The 16,492-nt window shown below is 38.2% G+C and overlaps 1 protein-coding gene across 1 annotated transcript; it reads left to right on the forward strand.

Annotated features, from left to right (window-relative positions):
- Positions 1-1,021: 1,021 nt before the first annotated feature.
- On the forward strand, positions 1,022-15,374 carry LOC100934888 (acidic mammalian chitinase-like). Its single transcript, XM_003769766.2, has 11 exons — positions 1,022-1,046; positions 7,292-7,321; positions 7,694-7,895; positions 8,357-8,413; positions 9,652-9,817; positions 10,942-11,066; positions 11,197-11,320; positions 12,428-12,613; positions 14,477-14,596; positions 14,706-14,847; positions 15,115-15,374. The coding sequence occupies exons 1-11, from the start codon at positions 1,022-1,024 to the stop codon at positions 15,372-15,374; spliced, it is 1,437 nt and encodes a 478-aa protein (XP_003769814.1).
- Positions 15,375-16,492: the final 1,118 nt, after the last annotated feature.

Below are 16,492 nucleotides of genomic sequence, written 5' to 3' on the forward strand. Positions count from 1 at the left end.
CTCAGGGATAAAAGCTAAAGGGGAATATTACAGAAGAGACAAGTTTGGGCACCATTTAATAAGCAACTTCTTAATTAAAACCATCAATAGTGAACTGGGCTATCTTTTCCTTATCATTACTGGTGGTCTTAAAATTGAGAATAATTGATCTCTTGTTGTACAAGTGATTCTTAAGGTTCTTTAATCTTCTAAAGCTACAGTTCTCAAATTCATTGGTTCCAGGACTCCTTTCCTTTTTTAGACAGTATTGAATTCCCCTGAAGAGCTTTTGTTTTATATAGGTGATATCTATAAATATTTACTACACTGAAGTTAAAATATTTTATTATTAGAAAAATTGTTTTGACTTTGTAGATCCTCTGAAAGGGTTTCAGGGATCCACAGATTTCCCAAGACCACTCTTTGAGGATCATTGCTCTAAAGTCATCAATTTCCAACTCTAAGACTCTCAATACTTTAACAGACCCATAATTTCTCCAAGGAGGATACTACACCCATCAGTCAAGATAACAACCCTTAATGATTTTTCTAAGATTTTGTGAATCTTTAGAAAGTGAGTCTGTGATTACCCAAGAGTTATCCTAAGCCTCTGGAGTTCTATTTCTATCCAGAATGTACAATCACAGTGAAGACGTATTGGATCAACATCTTTGAATATCCCAAAGGGTGAACAAAAAGGATAAGGCTGAGTTAGCTACAGAACTACCCACCCAAACACAGATGTATATGATCCCCCCTCAATACCAAAAATTGTGGAGTTACATAAACTATTATATAATAATCATCCTTATCGGTGTTATCATCATTCTTTGAGCACAGCCTTTCTTCATGAAAATCAAAAACTATGCTATTATGTGGGTTTCCTTGTCAATAATGAATTCTTAAACAGAGCTGAGCATTGTAATAATCACAAAAATCAACATTTACCTTGGACAAAAAAGAACTAAAGAAGGTCACTGAGGAGAAAGGAGAAGGTATAAAAGGCGGGTGAAATCAGAATTCATTCTCCATGGAGACAAAGATGGCGAAGTTCACTCTTCTCACTGGTAAGTGACCATTCAGAATTTCATACTTTATACCTCCTGTTCTTCTGACTTTGCTGTTAACTTATCCCTTTAATTAATTTCCTACATTATAGCTGGACCTGAAACCCATGGGGTTGTTATATTCAGGGAAAACAGCCTAAAGGAATCAAGAAACAGCATAGTTTTCATTCCCAAGGTGTAAGTGAAGGAGAGTCCTACAATTTTAACTACCTTAACTTTGCTTTGTGTAGCCTCCAAGATATAGGAAATGTTGGGAAACTGGCTCTTAGTCGGATGCAATCTCTTTTCCCCAAACTATGGATATTCCCTGCTCCCACTTGGCACGGATAGGTTCACATAATTACAGAACAGGTCTTCTAGGTATTCTCCTGACCCATCATTTCCAGTAAGGTCCTGGACCTGGGCAGAGAAAAGTTGTAAATCAAGCAGTTTATTAAGTTTGAAAAAAACAAACTAGGTACTTTTCAAGAAGGAAAATGTTTTTCCATGAGGTATCCCTGTGAAGGACTGCTCTTTAACAAGTAACTTTGGCCTTTTGGGAAAGTGTACTCCTGCAGGGGTAATCTCCCCTGGTCTCAAAAAAATCCAGACTCCAAAGTGGGGGTAAGATTCCAATATACTATCTTCATCATCTTCATCTCAAAAATCTTGTCATTTGAGTTAGGTCTGTGTCTTCCAGGAATATAGATTGCTCAATAGTATTTAAAGAACAAGTCCCTGAGGTCCTTGATGTCTGCTTAATCCTCTCCCCATAAGGCTAGAAGGTTTTTAAACCTATTTTGGGCTACAACCCTAATATTGACTCTTAAAGAATATTATATATGTTTTAAATTAACAAAAAATTTTATTTTCCTCTTTCTTGTCACTCCCACTCCCACTGAAAAAAAAAGAAAAAATAACTAGTCAAGCAAAATACATTTCTATACTGGCTATATCTAAAAAAAAAAAAAAATCCCATCCTGTACCTTGAGTCCATCATTTCAAAGAGGCACAGAACTAAAATTCTCCAGCATACTTCAAGACTAAGGAGGCTCTGATCATTTGATCAATACAATTCATCTAGACAAATATTTCTGGAATAGATAACAAATCTAATTATTTTTAACACCATTCAATGTCCTTTTTTCTGATTCTTTACTCAACCAAAAAACTTTCTCATTAATAACTTTGGCTCCTAAGTAGATAAGTCCATTATGAAAAGTGATTAGCTTTAATTATGCTGCCAGGGATATTTCCCATTATCAATGAATAAATTGCCACTCTGGTTTATAGATCTATCCCTTGTGATATTAGTTAACCTAGATGTTCAGTCAATCATTCTATAAGCCTTTATAAAGTGCTTAATATATGTTAAATGCTGTGGTAAGAACTGGAGATGCAAAGGAAAACAAAAATATAGTTCTTTCCCTCAAGATTGTATTATCGAGTCTTCATGACATTCATTGCATGCATGGGACTCTACCTAGATACAGTCACTTTGTGAATTCTTGTTTGAATCACTCAGTCAGCCTATATAATACTTGATAAACAGAAGGTTATGCTACTAGGCAATGCCAAATAAATAGTAATAATACTAAGTAATAAGAATCAAAGGAGGAATTGCCAGGTGTTACAGGGTTCAAAGAAGGTTTCCCGGGGGAAAATGGACCTGAAATGAACCTGGAAGGATGGGTGGTATTTGAACAGGTAGAGAAAAGTTAGAGGAGGTATTTGAGGCAAAGGTATGGAGGTGGGAAAGTACAAAATAGGTTTGTAGAACAGTTTTTACTGGAGAGTAAAGGGAAGAATTTTAATTAACAATTCTGGCTACTAGAAAAAAGATCACAAGATCAACTTGGGGCAAAAACAAAAGGAAATACTTATCTCCGTATTATCAATAAGAACTTACCCAGGATATAGCTTTGGGAGAAGAAAAAAGGTAATGTTATCTATTAGCTTCTTATTTCAGGTCATTATTTTTACTAGATAAATAAATGCTAATATCAGGTGTTTCTACCTACCAAAAAGCACATTAACCTTCTAAATTTTAGTATCTTGGGACAAAGCCCTGGCTTCCTTACCATAATTATGGTCCTGGATGAAAGGAATTACAAGAGGTTTTGAAAGGCAAGCAGGAATTCATTGTCACACAAAAGGTGATTTCATCATATTATAAGCAATAACAAAAGAGACCATAACTTTCATTGTTATCAACCAATATTTTACTAAAATAATACAGGTAGATTCTGGGCTAGACTAAACTCTTTGTGACCCACATTTCGAGGACCAGAGATCTCTAGATAGCTTTATCACAAAATCATGATTTGAAGTTAGTCCAAAGAACAGGTGTGTGTATAATGCTTAGAAATCAAAGTAGCCAGCCTGAGGAAGAAAGAGGGTTTTAGTTAGATCAATTGAGGCTAAATATTTGCATATAAAGAAATCATTTGTTAATCTGATGACTACTTTTCAAAGGCTCAGTTGCTTATACACTAAGGCAAAATGCTTTGATTCCAAGCTTGTAATGTCCATAGCACAGACCCAACTAAACTCCCTTTCCAAAGACTTAACAGCTCTGGAAACTGCCCAAAGAGTTATTAAGCTGGCCCTTCTGAGACATCATTCTCCTTTGAAGGGGGCACTCCATTCTATTCCCTTTATTATGTGACACTGAAGGGAGATCTATTGATTTATTGATTTGCCACATGAACTTCCAGGTCAAATGCTCCCCCCCCCCAATATTTAGGAGGCTTTCTCATAAGACTTGGGTCAGGGGGTATAAAAGTCAGAGACTAACCCTTACTTTACCAGTACATACTGAAGTCATGGCAAAGTCCATCCTCCTTACTGGAGAATCAGTGTTCTAAGGAGAAAGTCAATCCCCAGTGACTTTCTTCCTTCTCTTTTCTTTGTAGGTCCTTTGCAAAGAATCATTAGGTATGATAACAAGCTCATAGATTTAGAGCTAAAAAGATATCTCAGAGCCCATGAAGTTCAATATTTTATTTTTACAGATGAGGAAAGAGAGGCACAGGAAAATTAAGTGAATTCACATTCACACAGTTACTAAATGCTTAAGATGGGATTTGAACTTGGGTCTTCCTCTCTCCAAATCTAGTGTCCATCCATACCTCCATTTCTTCCTATTTTGATCTCATTATGTTTTCTTTTTTTTCTACTGAATTTTTGATGCTTTTACTACATATGGGACTAATGTTCCGTGGACTGAATTTACGATCTATAAAATGGGAGAAAGGGCACTAAATGATTTGTGAAGTCTATGATTTTTTTTCTTCAATATTATTCTACTTTTCTGAATGCATGTAAAGATAGTTTCCAACTTATCATTTTTGTAAGATTTTGTTTTCCATTTTTTTCTCCCTCCCTTCCTTAACTCCCCCCTCCCCAAGAAAGCAAGCAATCTCATATAGGTTAAACATGAAAACTCTTTTTAAACATATTTCCCTATTTATCATGTTGCAAGAAAAATAAATAGGTCTATGATTATATGACTCAGCCTTGTGGAATAGGGATTCTTAACTTGGGAGATGTGTGCTTTTTTCTTTTGTTAATTTTTAGAATTTTTAGTTTGTTTTTTTTCCCCGAGGCAATTGGGGTTAAGTGACTTGCCCAGGGTTACACAACTAGTAAAAAAAGATTTTTTTTTACTCAGGTCCTCCTGATTTCAGGGCTGGTGCTCCATCCACTGTGCCGTCTGGCTGCCCCTTAGAATTTTTAGTTTTAAAATATTTATTAAAAGGTCCATATAATTCATTATATTGTCAAAGGGACTCATAATCCAAGAAGGTTAGGACCCCAGTTCTAGAATATAAATTCACCAATAGCAGTATCTCTTTTATATCTGTCTACATTCTAAGCATCTAGTACATTGGAATCAATCATTAAGCATTTATTTATTTTTGCTGAGCCAATTGGGGTCAAGTGACTTGCCCAGCATCACACAGCTAGTAACTATTAAGTATCTGAGGCTGGATTTGAACTCAGGTTCTCCTGACTTCAGGACCAATTCTCTATCCATTGAGCCATCTAGGGGTTCTCTCATCAAGCAAATACTATTGTGCTAGGGGTTGTGCTAGGTAGTTTGTGGTGACAGTCCAAGGGATTTGTGCTAAAAATTATTTAATGGTATTTGAATAGCAAATAAGTATAAAGAATATTATAAGTAATATATTAAATTAACAACACCTTATTTGTTGTTGAAAAGTTTTGTTTAAAGAACAAAACATGTTGAGAACGATTCTGTTTGCTAAAGGGAATAGAGAGAAAAGTAAAATTCTCTGCAGCTGAGGGGCACAATGGATATAGCACTAGGCGTGGAGTCAGGAAGCCCCAAGTTCAAGTCCAAACTCAAACATTTACTTATTGTATGAAATTGTTCAAGTCTCTTAACTTTTCTGTTTCTTCATCTGTAAAATGGGAATAAAAAGAGTTATTATGAGAACAATATAAGATAATATTTGTAAAGTGCTTTGCATACCTTACAATGCTACATAAATGCTAACTCTTATTACTAGCCCAGGGAATTCTTGTAGGTAAAATAAATGTTTGCTGTGTTTAAGTGAATTCAATGATGTCTGAGGTCCTGAAATGTCCTGTTCCCATCACTGACTTCTGAACATGTCTCAAGACCCCTTCTCTCTTTGCTCCTGATGTTGACAAGACCATTCAGGTCTTTCTGAAGGTTCTACCTTCTATCCACTACTCCATCTAGACTAAATAGTAGGCTTTCCTTCCCTGGGAACCTCCCAGCAAAAGCTGGATGACCACTTGTCAGAAATCTTACAGAGGGAATTTCTTTATTGGTTAAACATAATGCTCTGTAAGATCTCTTTCATCTTTGGAATTCCATGATTCTGTGCAAAACAGCCCAGAGAGTGGGAACATCTGTGTGAGTAAGAGCTCACCACCTTGCTTTTCATGTGCATTAATTTCAGAGTTTACTCTCTGCCACAAAATATCTTCATTTTCCCTGAAAAATCCACTTAAAACACTGTGAGCTGAAATAAGCTTGTGAGCTTGTCATAAGACCAGGTACTCAGAAGTCTGCCAAGACTAAATAAAATAGAATATAAGCTCCCCTAGGACAGTGAGGATTTAGTTTTCTTTGGTATTGTTGCTGTTCAGTCATTCAAGTCATGTCTGATTCTTCATGACTCCATTTTCCTGGCAAAGGTACTGAAGCAGTTTGCTATTTCCTTCTCCAGCTCATTCTCTAGGTGAGGAAACTGAGGCAATCAAGGTTAAGTGATTTGCCCAAGATCATACAACCAGTAAGAGTCTGAGATCTCATTTGAACTCAGATCTTCCTGAATATCCATTTTCCCCCATTCAAAATAATAATTTTGCTGGAGATGATATTTTTGGCCACAGATCTAGTTCTTTTGATTCCCTGTAGATATGATTCCAAGATCCACAGTCTTTTATTGTAGCTGCTGATTAGTCTTGTACAATTCTAATTGTAGCTCCAACATATTTGAATTGTTTTATTTCTTGTTTCTTACAAAATTTTCTCTTTGATCTGGGGGTTTTGAAATTTGGCAATAATATTCCAATGTATTTTCTACAAAGGATCTCTTTAAGGTAGTGATCAGTGGAATTTTTCTATTTCTACTTTCCTCTCATGTTCTTGGATTTTTTTTGTTTTAGGTTTTTTTTTGTTTGTTTTTTGTTTTTTGTTTAGTTTTTCCTCAATGTCTCTCATTTGATTTTTAATTTTTTTTAATCTTTTATAATAAATTCTCTCTGGGTAGGGAGCCATCTCACATGGTGCTTTTTCTTTTTTAACTAAAGTGTCCTTCTCTGAAGATGAACCCCAGTCTTCCCTATTCCCATAATATGTTTTAATGGTGAAGTTCTTTCTTCTTTGAGGGTTGGTTCATTTTTTTTTTGATAAGAGGTATTACCATAAGCCCCTCTAATTGTGTGTGTGGGGGGTGGTACCTCAAGCTTCTTTTCAGCTCTCCACTCTGACCAGGAATCCCAAGAGTCCCCTCTCTAACAAATGCCCACAGCAGCCCCACCACCCCTACACTCATGGGGGTGCTGGTTCCTTCTCACCCAGAGTTGTGTTCTTGCAGCATAGCTGGGCCTGGTATTCTCAACCAGACATTCCTAACTCTAATCTGGGTACTCTCTCCATCATACCACCTAGTCATCATCACTGCATTAAAATGTTTGGTAGGTGCTTAATAGGTGCTTAGCAAATGTTTGCCAATTGATGTTTTGTTTTATTTTTTCTTCTCTAGGTCTGGCCCTGGTGCTGCTTGCCCAGCTGGGTAAGTAATAGACTTCTGCTTTACCCCCCCCCCACTCATCACTTTTCTAATATTCTCATAGTTTTTATTTTCTCAAACATCCAAGAACAGACCATTTTTTTGCAAAGAAACATTTTTGCCCATTGGCAAGAGTTCAGAGAAGACCAACTTGTTTTGGTAGCTAGATCTGCTCAGAGAAGTCCTTCTCCAAGGTCAGATGGAAATGACTCTGAGAATTTTCCCCTCCACAGCTGCCCTCTGTCAGATTATCCAAAGCTATTGCTCATATTCCCACAGAGCATCAATAGGGAACCTTGCTCTCTCAGCCTTTTCCAAAGGAAGATAAGAACCAAAGAGATCTTCACACTGACTTTTGCTTCTTGCTGCTGACAGGCTCTGCTTATCACCTGACATGCTACTTCACCAACTGGGCCCAGTACAGGCCAGGCCTGGGGCGCTTCAAGCCAGAGAACATCGACCCCTGCCTCTGCACTCACCTGATCTACGCATTTGCGGGGATGAGAAACAATGAGATCACCACAATCGAGTGGAACGACGTCACCCTCTACAAATCCTTCAACGGTCTGAAAAACAAGTAAGGAGAGGGCCCGGTGGCTGGGCTAGAATCCCCCAGATTAATCAAATGAAAATCAATCAATAATTGATCAACAAACATTTATTATGCACCTACTATATACCACACACTGAGCTAAGTGCTGGAGATACAAAAAGAGGTAAAAATTTAGAAGCCATACTCACTGGTAAAATAGCTAATTTTGTAAATTAGGAGCCTGGCAGATATCCAAAAGATGCTGACAATACTTTTTATTTTAGAGAAGGAACATTGTAGTCTTAGTCCCAAAAGGTCCAAGGACACTGACCACATTGTCATACATGTTGTATGACAATCCAACAAAAGTCCTTTGTCACCTCATCAGGTCTGTTCCAAGACCTTCCTACTGTGCTACCCAGGCAATCTCTCTCACCATGAGAAGTCATTGCAAACCAATAAGTGCATGCAGGTTGTGACATTCCCACTTTATTCTGTCTCTATAGGAACAGCAACCTGAAGACTCTCCTGGCAATTGGAGGCTGGAACTTTGGAACTGCCCCGTAAGTCTTTTTTAACATTAGTTGTCATAATTGATTTATACGGATTTATGATCCTCTTTGTAAGTTTCGACACAAAGCAAAAGGACATTAAGTCTAATTTTTCCTTTGCCTCAAGGAATCTTACAGCGTAAGCTTGATACCATGACAGAGGGCAAAGGCCAAGATAAAACGGACACATGTATAAAATAATTATGTCAGGGATTCATGGCAGTCACTCTCTTTAGAAGCCTAGGGTTGGCCCCTCTTTTGCCGGAGATTCCTGAAGTATAGTGTGTTAAGCCAATCAGGGGTCAGTCTGATGTCCAGATAGCAAGCTCACATCACATTGTCTAATTAAAGGCAAACCTACCCATAAGGGAAATGGAACAGCTCAAAGCTCCTATATAGATCAGAGGGAATAGGGTCCATGAATACTTCCAGCCAGGGTAAGATGGGGAGACCCACTCTTTTTTTTTTCTTTAAAGTAATATTGCTAGAATTTTTGCTTTACAGAAGAAATCAACATATAGAGGTTCTTCCTTGGGCTTCATCCAAAGATGTTTTTACCGACCTGGGAGATGGGAGACTGTTAATTCGAGCAATGTAGCCTTCTAAAAAAAATCTCTCAGCCTTTCTATGACTTGGATTCTCTTCCTGTAAAATGAAGAGTCTGGACCAGGTTAATGATTCTTCACCATTTTTTGTGCCAGTTATCCCTTTAGAAGACTAAGAAAGCCTATGGACCCTTTTCAAAAGAATTCTTTTGAATGTATAAAATATATAAGTTTATCAAGGATGCCAATTTATATAAGCAAGTTCATGAACCCCAAGTTAAGAATCTCTCAGAGAAATCTCTAAGGTCAGCTTCAGTAGTCTATAATAAATAAAAGTAAAAAAAGGCACAAATCTGCACAGCCCAGATCATCTACAGAGTGCTATATTGTTTTAGGTACTGCATTTAGGACTGGAAAGAAATACAGATTGGTGCAATCTGCACATGAACATTGAAGAAATATCAATCATCAAACTTTTGTGGAAATTTCCAGCTCAAGTATCAGGGGTAGTCACAGAGTTTTACTAGGATGACCGAAGAAAGGACCATGCTCTCTGGTTTCAAAGTGTGAGCTAGAGATGGACACAATGTGAGATGTCTTATTAACAGAGCTTTACAGGTCATTCAGAAAGGTAAAGAGAAATACATCTAGGGGTGCAATCTGCATGTGGGTTTCCTTACTCCATCTTTTTTCCATCTCCTTCAGATTCACTACCATGGTTTCCACTCCTGAGAACCGTCAGACCTTCATCAAATCCGTCATCAAATTTCTGCGCCAGTATGAGTTTGATGGGCTGGACTTTGACTGGGAGTACCCTGGGTCTCGTGGCAGCCCTCCTCAGGACAAGAACCTCTTCACTGTGCTGGTCAAGGTGAGCTGGACACTTCTTAACGTACTGGGAGTCATGTAGCCAATGTCACTAAACAATCTAGATAATATGGGTGCCTCGAGAGAATTTTTACACTAGTTCTGACTCTCCCAGTGGTCAAAACACAGTCCCCTTATCCAAACATCCAACTTCCAAGTATTATTGATTTCACCTCCATAACATTTCTTGCATCTCTACTCTTTACTCAATTCAACATCACAAACATCCTTATTCAGGCTTTTAAAATCTCTTGCTTAGACTATTGCAATACATTCTTAATTAATTTTCCCACCTCCAATCTCTCCCTTTTCCAATCCAACATCCATACATCTGTCAAACTGGTATTTCTAGAGGGTGAGTCTTGCTGTATCACTCCCCTACTCAATGAACTTCAGTGGTTACCATTTACCTATAGGAAAAAACATCAACTTTTCTGTTTGGCATTTAAATTCCTTCACAATCTGACTCCAACCTATTGTTTTCCAAGCTATTTACACATAACTTCTTCCTCACACTCTAAATTCTGGTTAAACTTGCTTTCGTGCATGATAGTCCATTTTCCACCTTTGTGCCCTTACATAGTCCCCATGCTTGAAACAGTCTCCTTCCTCACCTCCATATGTTGAAATCACTAGCTCTCTCAAAGGTACGGCTAAGTACCAATACTTCCAAGAGATCTTTCCTGATTTTCTTAGTGGTTTTCATACTCCCCACATTGTTTTGTATGTATATCATATGCATTTTGTATTTACTTAAATGTGATATGTTCTACTACCACCATACAGACACACAATACCTAAGTCAGGGACTATTTAATTTCATTTTTGTTTTGGTTTTAGTGTGTTTTCTGTTTTTGTTTTTATCTTTGATGTCTAAAATTAACAAAAATTTAAAGTTCTCTGAGACCCCTTGTCATCAATCAAGCAAAAATTATTTGTGAAATGATTACTGTGTTCTAGTCATCATTCTAGACACTAAGAAAAGATCTGTGCTGCCATAATCCGATAAACAGAATTAAATTGATGGTGTACATTGAAGGGCCATTAAGGGAAGATCCTGGGTGAATCAGAGAGAAGCTCATTTGGGGGGGGGCTGCTCTCCACTTGCTCTCTCCTGCTCACCCACAGGAAATGCGTGAAGCCTTTGAGCAGGAAGCCAAGCAGATCAACAAACCCAGGCTGATGGTCACTGCTGCAGTGGCCGCTGGCATCTCCAACATCGAGTCTGGCTACGATATCCCCCAGCTCTCTCAGTGAGTGTGGTCCCCCAATGTCTCCATCTGTCATTTGTGCTGGGAAAGCTGATCCTCAGTCCATCCAACCACCCAGAATGGGTAGAAAACAATGGCTAGAGATCTATTTCAATCCCATTCTCCTTACCAGGTATCTGGACTTCATCCATGTCATGACCTACGACCTCCATGGCTCCTGGGAGGGTTACACTGGAGAGAACAGCCCCCTGTACAAAAACCCCAGTGATACTGGCAGCAATGCTTACCTCAATGTGGTGAGTCCCCCACACATCAGAGAACTGAAGTCAGAAATACATTAAGTAAAAGGAGCCAAGAGATGAAAAACATTTTTTAAGTGTCTACACTAAGATTTCAGTCAAGAGTATTTGGGAAAATGGTGGTCCCTCAACAGAAATAGTGAAATTGTTAAATTGACTTATATTTATTTATATTATATTTATTATCATGACTAAGTCTCTATGATAAGAAGAAAAAGAAATAAATATTTATTAAGGACCTACTATGTCCAGGCACTGTGAAATATTATTTCATTTGATGTTCACAACAACTCTTGAAGGCACATGCTATGATTATGACCCCATTTTACATCTGTAAAAGACAGAGATTAAATGATTTACCAGAAATACACGATAAGAAAGCATCAATGTCAAATTTGACTCCAGATTTAATGCTTGATTCACTACCCCTAATAGGAAATGAATTAGTTGATAAATCATTAAGAGTGTTTTGACCGCCTTATCATTAAGAATGAGAGAGGCAGACCTTCAGAACAGTTTAATTTTTGAGTGGAGCTAACTAGTACACAGCCATGTTTATCATTCTCTTTTTAGCAATTGGGGTTCAACCATTTAGAAACAATACACTGTAATAAGTACTAGGGATGATACAAAGGTAAATAAGTCATGTTTTGTGGTCACCATAGTTAGGCTAACAATCTAACCCAAAAGGTATGGCATCTGCCCAGTTGTTTCAATTGTGCCCAACTTTTCTTGACCCCCTTTGGGGTTTTCTTGACCAAAAATACTGCAGCAGTTTGCCATTTCTCCTCCAACTCATTTTATAGATGAGGTAACTGAGGCAAACAGGGTTAAATGACTTTCTTGGGGTCAAGTAGAATGTAAGTGCCTGAGACTGGACTTGAACTCAGTGCTCCATCCACTGTGCCCCCTGGATGCTCATAAACACCAATAATGAGAATACAAGGAGAAAGTAATAAGTGCATACAGAAATGCATGACATCATAAAACTAGGGAAGGCAAGATCCCTTACATACTAGGGAGCAGGCAGAGATGGAGAAGAAAAGAGGGAAAATACTCAGTAGAAGAGCCCACATTTATTTACCTTATGTGCTTCTGTTCCAGGATTACGCCATGAACTTCTGGAAGAACCACGGAGCCCCCTCTGAGAAGCTCATTGTTGGATTCCCATCCTACGGACATACTTTCATGCTGAGCAACCCCTCCAACAATGGCATTGGGGCACCCACTACTGGTCCCGGCCCAGCTGGACCCTACACCAGGCAGGCCGGATTCTGGGCTTACTATGAGGTATAGAGCTGGAGAGTTGCCTAAAGATGATTAAAGAGTCACAAATAACTCTTTAATTATAGATAAAAATACAAAGGTCACCCCCTCTACTCCCCAGCAATAGTTTGTCCCATTTGCTTAGTATTTGGAGCTGAAAATTTTGATTATATTACAAGGGGAATATTCACAGAAGATTTCAACCAAAAACTTATTCTGATCTAATGTCATATCATGTCATGAAGGTGATACTGGATTTTCCAAACCATGGCAGTATATGGACAACAAACTTTGGAAGGTTCTGTTAATCTAGAAAGATTTTCAGTTTGGGTCCAATAATATTCTGTTGGTTCAAGACCAGTGGGTTGAAATTTTGAGAAGAGGGTTGTCAATGATCAATAATGGTTTTTAGCCACAACATTTGATGAAACTCTAAAGCACGAAAAGGTTGTCATCTGCATCAGAAGTAGTGGTATTCACACAAGTAAAATCAGGGGTTCTTGGAATAAATAAGTAATGTTTCAGGTTGGAGGTAAGAAATCTGTGAGTGTTTGCCTATCTAATCTGACTTGGGTTTTGTGCAGACCATACTGGGAGATCCAGAATTGACAGTCACAGTATTCAGCACAGGCCTTTCCTGCCTCTAGAGAAAGGCATCCCTTTCTTCCAAAGCTGCTGAGTCATGCAATAATATTATATTTTAAAAAGATTTGGTAATTATCCAGACCCTCACTTCAAACCTCTCATCATCCTTTTAATTATTGAAAATAAATACCTAAAAAGGGCAAGAATGTAGAATCCCAATGTTAATTAAATTCACGGATTTGTGTGCTTTCCCTCTGAAATCGTTTACATTAATTCACATTTTAATATACAAACTTCTTTTATCAGTCCCTCTGTACTATTTCACTTGATGGTCACATAGGTTCCAATGAATTCTACCGAGAAAATTCTCAACTCTATTTGTCCAGCCCTCATTTTTCTCCTGATGTGAAGTCTCTAATCTCTGACTTTTTAAATAATAACTTTTTATTTTTCAAAATTCATGCAAAGATAGTTTTCAACATTCACCCCTTAAAAACCTTGTGTTCCAATCTTTTCTCCCTTCTTCCTCCCCTAGAGAGCAAGCAATCTAATATAGGTTAAACATGTGCAATTCTTCTAAATATATTTCCACATTTATTAAGCTACAAAAGAAAAATCAGATCAAAAAGGGAAAAAATGAGAAAGAAAAAAAAGCAAGTAATCAATAGCAATAACAACGAAGGTGAAAATGTTATGTCCTCTTAAACTTCATGTGCTCAAAACTGAACTCATTGTCCTTTTCCCAAAAGCCTTCCTCTTCTGAAACTCTTTGTTACCATGAAGGATATCTCTACAAACACCAAGGCTTTCAATTCAGTATCTTTCTCTGCTCCTTACTTTTTCTCATTTTCCATATTCAATCAGTTTCTCACTTAGGACCTTTCTAACCTCTCTCCTATATATTCCCTTCTCTCCTCAGTCATTGCAACTAACTCTGGTGCAAGCCCTTCACTTTAGTGCCTTCCCCAAGGATTATCTCCAGTTGTTCTTGTATTTATTCTGTGTGTATGTAGTAATTTGCATTATATCTCCCATTTAGTGACTGAGCTTCTTGAAAGCAAAAACTAACTTATATTCTCCTTTTATCCTCAGTCCTTAGCATTGTCCTGACATAAAATGAGTACACAATGATTGTTGACTGACTAAATGACTCTTTTTTGTTCTATTATATAAATGAAAATGCTTTGTTTGTGTTTGTGCCATTCATTATAATTTTTAAACTTAAAAACATTTAAGTTTATATTCAATCCCTTTCCTGAAAACTTTTGTCAACTATTCACTCTCATTATTCTCATTTCTCAGATCTGTCCCTTCCTGAAGGAAGGTGCTACTGAGGTGTGGGAGGCTTCTGAGGACGTGCCCTATGCTTACAAAGGAAATGAGTGGGTTGGTTATGACAACCCCAGGAGCTTCCAAATCAAGGTAGAGTATTTCTCCAGATTCCCTGAGTCAGTTCATCCCTATTTGTAGCCCAAAGTCTCGGGAGAACCCAAGTTTGGGCCTGGAGCAAACTTCCCTTCTACTCCCACAGGCTGAGTGGCTGAAGAAGAATAACTTTGGAGGAGCCATGGTCTGGGCCATTGACCTGGATGACTTCACTGGGACTTTCTGTAACCAAGGAAAATACCCCCTGATCAACACCCTGAAGAATGCTCTGGGTCTGGAGAGTGCAAGTGAGTGGGAGCTGCAGATGTAACCTTTCCTCTTCCCCTTCCCCTCCTCGGTACTTGAGATGTATTGTTCTTCCCATTCCCTGGAATTTGAAAATGGAGAGAGAGGAACCTGAACACTCTTGATATTTGCTTGTTCTCCACATGAGAAATGGGCCTTTTAATCCCCAGAGTCACTTTTATGGAATCTGGCCAAATTAGGATCTTCCAAATCTTTATTCAATTCTCAGACCATGAGCAATTTAATAACCTGCTTTCCTTCCCTCCCAGGTTGCAAGGCTCCTGCTGAGCCCATTGCTCCCATCACTGAGGCTCCTAGCCAAGGTAGTGGTGGCAGTGGTGACAGCGGCAGCAGCTCTGGGGGCAGTTCCAGTGGCAGTGGATTCTGTGCCAGCAGAGCCAGTGGCTTATATCCCGATCCCACCAACAAGAATGCCTACTACAACTGTGTGAATGGACAGACCTTCCAGCAACACTGCCAGGCAGGCCTTGTCTTTGATGCTTCTTGTTCTTGTTGCAATTGGCCATGAATTCACAGAGTTCAAGGTCACCCAAGAAATACCCTCAGAAATATGCAATAAAGTGGTGAACATCAATATACTGTGGTCTCTGCTTCTTTTCTTCACCCTCCCTGACTCGGATCTCAAAACCGCCTTTCCACTAAACACTCTTAGAAAGGAAAAGGTTTCTGTTCTGGTTTTCTGTGACTAGTGTTAAAGAAAGGAAGAATTTCAAAGCCATACACATGGGCAAAAGCCAAGATAGCCCAGTCTGAAACTAATTCTCATCAGCAGCCAACATTCCCAGAAGCCTAATAGGCCCGGACCTGTTCCCTGGTTCCTGATCCCTGTCCACAAATAGAAGCAAAATCAGATTTTTCACAGAATTGAAGAGTTAGGAATTGTTAGAGTTATTTAGTCTAATTTATATCTAAAAAAAACAATAAGAATCCTAATTCTGAAAAGAAGTTATTCAGTACTTAAAGACCTCCAGTGAGGGGAAACTCATTTCCCCCTTGTTTTTGTTGTTTAATCTTGTTGTTTTGTCATTTTTTCAGTTATGTCTGACTTTTTGTGACCTCATTTGGGATTTCTTTGGCAAAAATTACTAGATAAGTTTGCCATTCCTTCTCCAGTTCATTTTACAGATGGAGAAACTGAAGCAAATTGGGTGGCTTGCCCAGAATCACAAAACTGCTGGGATTTTTTTTTTCACTTTGTTTTTGTTTTTGACTTTTTTATTAAAGCTTTTTATTTACAAAGCATATGCAGGAGTAATTTTTCCAATATTACCCTTGCAAAACTTTTTTTCCAAATTTTCCCCTCCTTCCCCCCACCCTCTCCCCTAGCTGGCAGGTAGTCCAATACATGTTAAATATGTTGAAATACAAGTTAGATGCAATACATGTATACATGTTTATACAGTTATCTTGTTGCACCAAAAAAAAAATCAGATCAAGAAGGAAGAAAAAAAACTGAGAAAAAAACCAAAATGCAAGCAAATAACAACAGAGAGAGTGAGAATGCTATGTTGTGGTCCACACTCAGTTCCCACAGTTTTCTTTGGGTGTAGATGGTTCTCTTCATCACTGAACAAGTGGAAATGGTTTGAATCATCTCATTGTTGAAGAGAGCCACGTCTAACACAG

Source organism: Sarcophilus harrisii, chromosome 4 (genome assembly GCF_902635505.1).
Source record: "Sarcophilus harrisii chromosome 4, mSarHar1.11, whole genome shotgun sequence".
Classification (NCBI taxonomy): domain Eukaryota; kingdom Metazoa; phylum Chordata; class Mammalia; order Dasyuromorphia; family Dasyuridae; genus Sarcophilus; species Sarcophilus harrisii.

Bases quoted from the DNA above. Each gene is read 5' to 3' on its own strand.
- LOC100934888 (XM_003769766.2), top strand. From the start codon at position 1,022: ATGGCGAAGTTCACTCTTCTCACTG. The intron at 7,322-7,693 runs GTAAGTAATAGA...TGCTGCTGACAG, and splicing joins GGTGCTGCTTGCCCAGCTGG to GCTCTGCTTATCACCTGACA. The intron at 12,614-14,476 runs GTATAGAGCTGG...CTCATTTCTCAG, and splicing joins GATTCTGGGCTTACTATGAG to ATCTGTCCCTTCCTGAAGGA.